Source organism: Gavialis gangeticus, unplaced genomic scaffold, assembly GCF_001723915.1.
Source record: "Gavialis gangeticus isolate Ggan-Ray unplaced genomic scaffold, GavGan_comp1, whole genome shotgun sequence".
NCBI classification, from domain to species: Eukaryota; Metazoa; Chordata; order Crocodylia; family Gavialidae; genus Gavialis; species Gavialis gangeticus.
Genome location: NW_017729032.1, coordinates 29,675,631 through 29,685,816, shown reverse-complemented (window position 1 = coordinate 29,685,816; position 10,186 = coordinate 29,675,631). Strand labels below are relative to the sequence as shown.

Below are 10,186 nucleotides of genomic sequence, written 5' to 3'. Positions count from 1 at the left end.
CAGGGCCCCAAGCAGCAATGCAATGAGGAGAAACATGGTGATGGCATTGGGGAAGAAGCAGAGACAGTGAGAGTTGGTAGCAGGGAGCAAAGGCTGCTGCCCCAACTACAAACCCAAGTTCAGGGCCAAATCCACAGTCGCTTCCCCCCTCCCTTGTAGCCTGTACTCATATCTAAAATAAAGGGCTTTTTCCTGCCCATGTTGAAGGAGGGTGGAGAAAAAAAACTCATCTTGAATTCAAATAAATAAGGTTAATCTGCTTTTGTCTAAACTACTAACAATTTAGAGCACACAAACATTTTACACTTAAACTGAAATCAATATTGAAGGTCCAATATTCAAAATCTTTGCCTATACTTTCTATAGACTGCCTATTCTCTGACAGTCACTTCTCCTACATAAAGACCCTTCTTTCCAAAAATTCAAAAAATACAATTCTTAACTTCTTTCCCCATAAATATTTTACCTCTGTACAAATGGGCTTCCAAGAGAGGTGGCTGTCTCCCCTATCTTGAGGGTCTTCAAGAACAGACTGGACAAGCACCTAGCTGGGGTCATCTGACCCCAGTGCTCTTTCCTGCCAGGGCAGGGGCTCGGACTTGATAACCTACGGGGAGCCCTTCCAACCCTAACATTTATGAATCTATGAAGCTATGAAATCACTGCTGTTCAACTATCACATTTAAACTATGGATACTGAACTATGCATGTCTCTAAAGCATTGATTCTCAACTAGAGTGCCAGGGCACCCTGGTTCACAAGATAAACCCAGAAATTTCAAATAGGAATGTAAAGTGTTAAAAATATTCTGACCTGCTGTGGCCTTTCTCCACTCTTTATGACGCAAAAATTGTTCTATTACTTTTAACAGTCAAAAAATGAGCAAAAACTAAGCTGACATTTTCCAGGGGATGCCTTGAGTCTAATGACAGCTTCCTTGGATGTAATGAGGTTGAGAACTAATGTTCTAAAGAATCCTCCCTATTCATCTTTTCTCCACATTATGAATAAATAAACTTGTTGCTTTATTTTAAATTTCTTCAGTGTAATTTCTTGGTTAAGTCATAATTTGGGAAAATAAATATTTCTTCAAAGTCTAACTTCATCTCTTCATCAGGAGAACTGCTCTTCTGGCATGGTTCAGTACCTGCTGAGGTACAGCAGCTTTAAGCCCACTTTATGGAAATGGGAGTCGTCTTCCTTGCTTGCTTCAAGGGTCTTACAGCTACAGGCAAGCAAAACTTGGGGGCATCTGAACCCCAAGCTTCTGGGCTTGGGCTTGCAAGTAGGATGCCCACCAAAGGTTTTGGAAACATCTAAAGCCCCAGGTACAGTTGAAGGATGTTTGCTGGTAGTAGCAGGGGGGATGTGTAGCAGGGGTGCATGTGCCCCCCCTGAGAGCACCAGAGCACCCCCTGTCAGACCGCACTCCCTGTGTAGCCAGCAGGCAGGGGGGCAGTTGTCTCCTGCAAGTGCCGGCCAGGGAGCACGGGCACCAACAAAAGCATCTGTGCCGCTTGCAGAAGTGGCTGCCAGAGTTCTGGAAGCAGTGCGGCTGCTTTTACTGTGAGTGAGATCGGTGCCCCCTGGCCAACAGCATCGGCTGCCGGGGGACCCAACACCAGTCAGCAGGATTGGCCGCTGGGGGACCGCCCCCCCCCAGTCACTGACTCAAGAGGCACCAGACACCCAGGGGTAGTAGGTCCACTTATGTTTCATCTCTGTTTATTTTCCAGAATAACAACTTCTACTTGACTACTACGTATATAACCTTTGACATTTCACATTCTCCTCCAGTCCACTCAATTCAATAAATCTGACTTCCCTCCCCTCTATAAGACTGTTTAAGTTTATGCCCTTGCCTCAGATCCACCTCTGCTTCCTCCCTGCCTTCACCTCCCTATATATAATAACTATTGTTTTGTAATAGTTGTATTTATTCTGAAGATTATTTGGACATGCCCAGGTGTCAAGGACTTTATACAAAATAAAATTGTCTTAAATAACACTAACCTGAAGTCTTCATCAACTCTGTTAAAGCGTGCTTGTTCTTTGGGCAGAGCTCCACGACCAAATATGGGTTCCAAATACACCCACTTCCTTTGAATCTGGTTTAAATTCTGCAGGTACTCATCCAATTCAGCAAGTTTTTTTTCCCAAATAGACACTTTATCCTCAAAGCCTTTATAATAAGGAGAGTCTTTGAGAGACTGAAGAAGACAGCGATTATCTCCAACTTGGTTGACTATGTCTTTCCAGTCTTTAATCAGCACGATAGTTCTACCCTGACTGTCTTCATAGTCTGTTAATGAAAAGACAGCTCCAACTCCCCAGAGTTCCAGCTCACGTAATGCTTCTCTGATTGTGACTTCACCTTGTGCCCGACTGTTTAAATCCTATTTTAAAACATAAAACACATTTTGTTTAAAAATTAATAATACCCACAACTTATAATTCAAAGACATAATAAAAAGTGTATGATTTCAAAATCATTATTGTTGATACAACATACAATATACTTAAAAGTCAAGGGAAACAGTTTTACTGGGGGAAAATATACACCGTAGTTTCCAGTGACTAATAAAAATATAAAATATCATATTAACTTGATTATAAGACTACCCCAAATATAAGACAACTCCCTAATAATTAGATCCTATATATGGAAAATTTGTAAATGTATCACAATTTTCCAGGTATAGAACCTAATTATTGGAATTTGCACTTGAATTTCTCCACCTCCCATTGCTCCAGCAGACAAAATAAATCTGAGGTGTCAAGTGGTCCCCTTGTATCTGCCAATTTCCTCCCCGGCAGCCCCTTCCCTCCTCCTTTGTGTCATCCACGAGGACCAGTCGTGTGTAGTACCAGGATGCCAGATCCACAGAGCCCTGCTGCAAATGAGATGCGTGCTCCAGCTGGAATGAGACAGCAGACAGGAGAAGGCAGTGCTGAACCTAGACCTGGAAAAAGCCTATGACAAAGTGTAACACCAGCTCCTCTTCGAGACCCTGCAGTGGATGGGCGTCCCTCTGACTTTCACCAGCTGGATGAGGACACTGCACGGACATAAGCAGCAAGGTGCTAGTAAATGGTTTCCTGAGCGAGTGGATCACAACAGACTCAGGGGTCCGTCAGGGCTGCTCACTCTCCCAGATCTTCTTTATCTGCACCATTGAACCCTTGGCTCAGTGCATCAGGCAGGACCCTGGGATCAACAGAGTCCAAATCCCCAGGGGAAGTAAGGAACAAGCCAAAGTCCCAGCCTATAAGCACGATTTGAACATCCTGTGCAAGAATAAGTGCACAGTAGAAAGAGTCCTGTGGCACACATGGATTTACAAAGCGGCAGCAGAGGCCAAGCTCTATGTAAGCAAAAGCACCTGCCTGGCCGTAGGCAAGCTCGGAGACCTGGAGTCCTTGGGAATCTCAGTCCCCTGCGAGGGGGTCAAGATCCTTGGGGTGGAATTTGACCTGAAGCTGAGTGGAAAGAGGGCCTGAGAGAAGGAGGCCAAGGTGAAGCAGAGGTTGAATATGTGGCATGGGCGTTGCCTCTCCATGGGTGGGCGCATGGTACTCATAAAGGCGGTGTTGCTACCAGTGCATCTGTACACAGCACTGATCTCCCCCCCACCTGCAAAGTGCATCATCCACAGAATCCAGAGAGCTGTAAGCACCTTCTTCTGGGGATCCCAAATGGAGAAGATGGCAAGGAACACCTTGTACTAAAAGAAATGGGCTGGGGGCAGGGGGATGCCAGACATGCACCTGTTCCTGCAGGCACAGTACACAAGCCAATTTTGTAAGCTAGCGACCGGGTCAGAGACCAAAATATCCTGTCTAGTAAAGTTTTTTGCAGGTCACCTTCTGAGCTGGTGGGGGGTATACACACCAACCAATGGGAGACCATGGAGCAGTCCTGCTTCTACAGGGTCCCGAATGAGTTCCACAGCGAGTATGAGTTAGAGAAGGAAAGCCCAACAACTATGTCCAACCACAAAAAGATACACAGAGCAATCAGAGACAGAGACAGGTTAACAACCATGGAGACACTCCCCGATGAGGAACGCCAAGCCATCTGGAACTGTATATTCCACAAGGACCTCCACAAGGACCACAAGGACTTGAGTTGGTTGATAGCACATCAAGTATGCCCAGTGAGGGCATGGAGGTACAGGGAGGGATGAGGGATTCAACCCAATTGCCCCAGGGAAACTTGCCAAGAAGAAGCAAAGACCATTGACCACCTCCTATGGCAATGCCTGTATTACAAGGGTGTGTGGGAAAAGGTAAGCCAGCTCCTTGAAAGAGTGACAGGAGCCAGGCTAATGACAAGGGAGGCGGCAATGTACAGACACCAGACTGAGCAGCAAGGGTCCCAGACAAAGTTTGTCAACCAGTTTATGTCCTGTGTCAGGAGTGCTCTGTGGCAATGCAGGAATCTCCTGGTATACAGGCATGCTGAGCTCAAAGAAACAGATTGTGTTACAATGTTTTTGAGCGTGCTTCAGTCCTACCACCAGAAATCAGCGAGTGAGGATGGAGAACACGTAGCCAACTTCATCTGGAAAAGCAACACCTGGTGCAGGTTGTTCAAAGACCCCCTGGGAGGGAAAGCGGACAAAGAGAACAAAGAGGACAGAGATGCAACTGGACCTGGAGACAGCAAGAAGGACTACAACAGGATCAGCAGCAGCAGAAGTGACAGTGACATCAAGAGCAACAGCAACAAAGACAGTGAATGAACAGAGAATGTAAACCCTAAACTGGGGTTTGAACTAAAGGATTGAGATTTGGGTAGGTGAGGGTGGAGGGAGGGTGTGCAGGGGCGCAGGGGATTGGGTGCGTTTATTGTAATGGGAAGCGTGGGTTTCTTAATGCAGTTTTAAGATGTGTGATGGAAAGCTTATGATAAAGGATGTATATATATAACTCTCTTTCTAGATATAGAAATATATTTTAATAAAAAAATAAAAAAATAAAAAGAACTGCACTTCTGGCATGGTTCAGTACCCACCGAGGTGTAGCAGCTTTAAGCCCACTTTATGGAAATGGGAGTCTACTCCCTAGCTTGTTCCAAGGGCCTTATGGCTAAGGGCAAGCAAAACTCAGGGGCATCTGAACCCCAAGCCTCTGGGCTTGGGCTTAGGCCTGCAAGTAGGATGCCTGCCAAAGGTTTGGGGAATGTCTGAAGCCCCAGATGGGGATGGAGGATGTTTGCCAGTAGTAGGGCCACTTATGATTCTACTTTGAATTAGTTTTGGCTAATTTGGCATGGGGTACATAAAATTATTTTTAAAAAGTGTTGCTTGAAAGTGTGTTTATGGAATACACCACTGAGAATACTCCAGTGGGAGGATCTTGATTACACACTAACTTTATGGAAATGGGAAACTCCTCCCTAGCTTGCTTCTGACTCAGAGGGCATCTGAACTCCAAGTCTCTGGGCTTGGGCTTGCACGTAGGATGCCTGCCAAAGGGTTTGGAACTATGTGAAGCCCCACGCTGTGGTGGAAGATACTTGCTGGCAGGAGGGCCACATATGGTTCCTGAACAATTCAAACGAATTTGGACCTGATAGAGCTAATTTGATGTGGGACATGAAAATTTTTCCTTAAAAAAAACCAAATAAATAAAATAAAATAAAATCCATCTGGTAGGCTCCCATATGAAAATGAGGAACTTCTCCCTAGCTCCCTCCTGCGGCTGTTAGCTGAGGGCAAGCAAAACTTGGGGGCATCCGAATCCCAAGCCTACAGGCTTCGGCCTGCATGCAGAATGCCTGCCAATGGATATGGCAGTATTTGAAACCCCAGGCTGAAAAGTCCAGGATGGAGGATACTTACCAGCAGCAGGGCCACATATGTTTTTTGAATGATTCAAAGGATTCAAAACTGATCTGGCTAATTTGACCTGGGACAGGAAAAATTTTCCAATATAAAACCCAGCTTGTTTACCCCATATGGGCTCTGTGTTTTATAGTCATGCTCAGTTGGCTGTATTTAAATCAGCTTCATATTTGGTTTTCATGACTAAACACATGATGCTTTTGGCAGCATTTTAATGATAGACAATGTATTTAATGAGGTTTCCTTGTATGCAAGTTTAAAATGAGGAGCTTTTTCCCTCCTGTTATTTGGGTGAAAACATCTCATCTCCTATTTTGAGTAAGTGCAGGAAAGTATATAATAATTAATAATATTACCAATAAAGCAATTCTTACCTTAAGCTCTGCTGCTTTTTCTACAATTACATCTGCCACTTTGAGCAGATCTCCAAATAACAAATTCTCTAGGCTGGTGCCTCTAGGAAGACCAAGAAGACGAAAGAGATCCAGCCAGTGGTCTGGAGAAAGGTGTTCTCCTCTAACATATTTCAGGACAGGAAGTGTCATCTACAGAAAATAATACATATTTGAATATATCAACTTCTCTAATTTTAACGTTTAGGTTAGTCACATTAAGGCCCCCAGCAAATGTAATATTTATTGTGCAATGAACAAATTAATCACATAATAAATATGCAACATGTACCACCCACTCAACTCATTACAACATAAAATGGCAAACACGCTACAAAGATATTTTACATGTAATGTAGACTGTTTTTGTGGCTCATTTGTATGGCACTTTAATTTGAATGTGTAGTATGTTAAGTTGTATTGCACACATGGTTTTTAAAAGGGTCCCCATGCAGCAGGATGTCTAAAACCCACATGGGCACGCAGCTTTTAAAAGGTCCTAGCATGCCCAGAGTCTAGGATCAGGGAACCACTTCCCAATTCCACGATCCAGTGTACTTTAACATCTAAAAATCAAGCACCAGAAGCTTTAAAAATTGTGTATGCAACCTAGCTGCACCCATGATTTTGAGACATCGAGGCTCCCAGGGACCATGATCCATTCCCCAATCCCAGGATCCCAATATGCCAGCCCATAGGTAGACCTGCACCCCGGACTCTCTGTGCTAGTAGTGGTGTGACGGGGATCTGATCCTCAGTCCCAACAATCACTCCTCCTGTTATGCACATGTGGCATGGCAGAACGGATAAGTATGGGGAACTGAGGATCAGATCTCATCATGCTATTAAATGGACATCTGCCAGCATCCTAAAACATACTGCTAAACAGAGTGATAAAAACTGTAATGACTGACCTTTTCATTATGTCACTCAGATAAGCTTCAAAAATAGGTGACACGTTGAAGCATGGTTTAAAATGAGTTTTATTTCCTCAAATAAAAATTATAATAGCAAATAATAATGATAATCTTACTGCATTTGAAAATATCCACCAAGCTCCATTTTACACAGTTACCATGGTGACATATATTTTCCAGTAATACCAGAATGAATTTTAATATATTCAAAATGTAGTGAAGTTCTTACTTTGTATTTGTCCACTTCTTTTTGCAACTTCACAGTCATGATAGTGTGTTCTTTCATCTTCCTCAGCTTGTCATGCCAGTTAAACAAAAATTCTTCAAACAAATAAGTTTTACTCCTGAAAAAAAATTACAGAAGGCTCCATGTGATGGGGCACCTTTGGTGCTCTGTCACTTTAAAGGCTGAGAGCAGGCAGCCAGCAGCTGCAGGCCAGTCCTGTTGAGGCAGCCATTTTAGATCCTGGTTCTCTAGGCTGAAACAGCAGTTGGCTGCAAGCAGCCAAAGGAGCAACAACACCTGGCTGAGCTGCTGCTCACAGAACACCTTGGTGGTAAGGGAGGAACTATGGGGATGGCAGGATGTTCCTACAGACCCAGTGGGGTCCAAATCCCCAGGAAGAAGGTTTCAGCTGAGTTAGAACAAGGCCGAGCCTAGGGGGACTAATAGCTGGTAGGCCTACAAGGGGGTTAAGGCAAACCCTGGAGTAGCAGAGGGCTCTCTGATGGGACCCAGGAGAGACCCCTCTCTGGAGTATGGGCATCAGCAGCTTATAGGTTGACTCTGATCCCTTGTACTGGTCAATACAAGAGAGCTAGGGCCAAAGGGCAATTAAGCCCAACACAAGGGGCAGGCCAGGGCCACTGTGAGCTATCTGGCACCCCAACTAGCCTGGAGGCGGGGTCAGAGCCTGTAAGGGCTGAAGGTCTGTGTTATGGCGGGGGGGGGCGTGCGGGAAAACACATCACAGCCAAAGAGGGTAGGGGTCAGCCAGCATACAGGCTGTTATAAGATCGGAATGGGGCCAGAGTGAGAGCTTGACTCAATGACAGAGAGAACCCAAGGTCAGTATACAGAAGCCATAATGAGGGAGCTAGAACAGGGCAGGTAGGCCTGCTTGGTCCTGGGTAAAACCTAAAACTGCACCCTGACAGGATGGGGTGGTCTGGTGGAGCTAACAAGGCGGGACGGTCCCCCAGAAATACCAGGCCAGTTACCTCCCCGGTGAAAGGCAGGTAGGGGCACCTGATAACTCAAGCCCCCACCATTCAGTGGGTGATGAAGACCAGAGGGTAAAGGGACCAAGCACACCTAGGGAGAGGCACCTGAGCCCATGAGGGTGTAAGACCTTGAAGCCCCCCAACATAGGGGAGGAGTATGGACCCCAGTGAGAAGGGGCAAAGTAGGTACCCCAGTGAAGGGATGGAGTGTGTAATGTTAGAAGCCAGAGACGGACAGAGTGCCCATAGGGTGAAAAGATTGAGGCCTCAGAGAGGGGGCATGTGTAGAGGCCCCAGGAAGGGGACAGTTAGGCCCAGGTAAGTCCTCGAACGCCTGAGGCCACAAGTGGACCTGAAGCCGAATGGGTAAGCAACTGGCCCTAATCAAAGAGCAAGAGTTCTGAGTTACCCAGAGAGGGCCGTGGGTCAAAGCTCCATCCAGGGCCAGGCAAACTGGCTGGTCCCCATTCAGATGAGGGTCATGAGACAGGTCCGAGAGGCTGATACCCACAAGATCACCCCAGGTAAGTATCAAAGAACCTATCAGACAGGAGTGTAGGGGCAATCCAGGGGTAGTCACCAGGGGAACTAAATGTATATATACAAATGCCAGGAGCATGGAAAACAAGCAAGAGGATCTAGAACTCTTGTTTGCAAGCAATAACTTTGACCTAGTGTGTCTAACGGAAACCTGGTGGGACTCTACTCATGACTGGGTACTAGGAATAGAGGGCTTTAGGTTGTACAGGAGAGATAGACAAGGGAAAAAGGAGCCGGTGTTGCTCTCTGTGTCAAAAAACAGTACACATCTTCCCTAATCAGATAAGGATCAGAGGATGGACAAGCAGAGACTCTATGGGTTAGGATCCAAGGGGTTTGAGAGAAAGGGACCTGTTGATGGGCGTCTACTACAGGCCTCCGCACCAGGAGGATGAGCTAGACGGGAAATTTTCCAGGCAGCTCTCAGAGGCTGTGTGGTCTAGAGACATGGTAGTCATGGGGGACCTTAACTACCCAGACATATGCTGGGAGGAAAAATCAGCTAGATCTAACCACTCATGCAGGTTCTTAACTTGCATTCAGGACCTCCACCTAACACAGGAGGTAAGGAGTCCCATTGGGGTAACGCCTTGCTCGACTTGTTGTTGGCCACAGGGGATGACCTGGTGGGGGACCTGCAGATTCAAGGCAACTTAGGGGACAGCGATCATCAGATGATAAAATTCACTATCTGGAGAAGGGCAGGCACTATATCTAGCAGGACACAGGTGTTAAACTTTAAAAAGGCTGACTTTAATAGGCTCAGGGGATTAGTTATCAGGGTACTAGGAACCAAGATCCTAGATGTTTTGGGGGTCCAGGAGGGGCGGTCATTCCTTAAGAATACCATTCTTTCGGCTCACAGAACACCTTGGTGGTAAGAATACCATTCTTTGGGATTGTCAGAGTGAGACAATCCCATAGCAGAGAAAAGGGGACAAAAGGGCCAGTAAGCCCCTTTGGCTAACCAGGGTCATCCAGGATACCTTAAGAGCAAAACAAGTAGCATACAGGAAGTGGAAGCAGGGGGTAGCTAGCAAGGAGGAGTACACTTCCTTGGCACGCACCTGCAGGGAGTCAGTCAGGAAGGCCAAAGCAGCTCTGGAACTCAGGCTAGCAGCAGGGATTAAGGACAATAAAAAGTCCTTCGTTAGATATGCTGGGAGCAAAAAGAGGGTGCAGGGTAGCATAGGACCTTTACAGGATGGGCAGGGGAGCTTAGTCACGGATAGCAGGGACAAGGCAGAGCTCTTCAATGAGTTTT

General features: G+C 46.0%; 1 protein-coding gene across 1 annotated transcript in view; it reads right to left on the bottom strand.

Annotated features, from left to right (window-relative positions):
* DYNC2H1 (dynein cytoplasmic 2 heavy chain 1) overlaps window positions 1-10,186 on the bottom strand; it is a 601,360-nt gene that overhangs the window by 537,802 nt on the left and 53,372 nt on the right. Inside the window, exons 24-26 of the mRNA XM_019524237.1 lie at window positions 7,388-7,502; window positions 6,224-6,394; window positions 2,014-2,396 (exon numbers count right to left, since the gene is read on the bottom strand). Of these exons, the coding sequence (XP_019379782.1) occupies window positions 2,014-2,396; window positions 6,224-6,394; window positions 7,388-7,502 (669 nt within the window). The remainder of the gene's footprint in view (window positions 1-2,013; window positions 2,397-6,223; window positions 6,395-7,387; window positions 7,503-10,186) is intronic.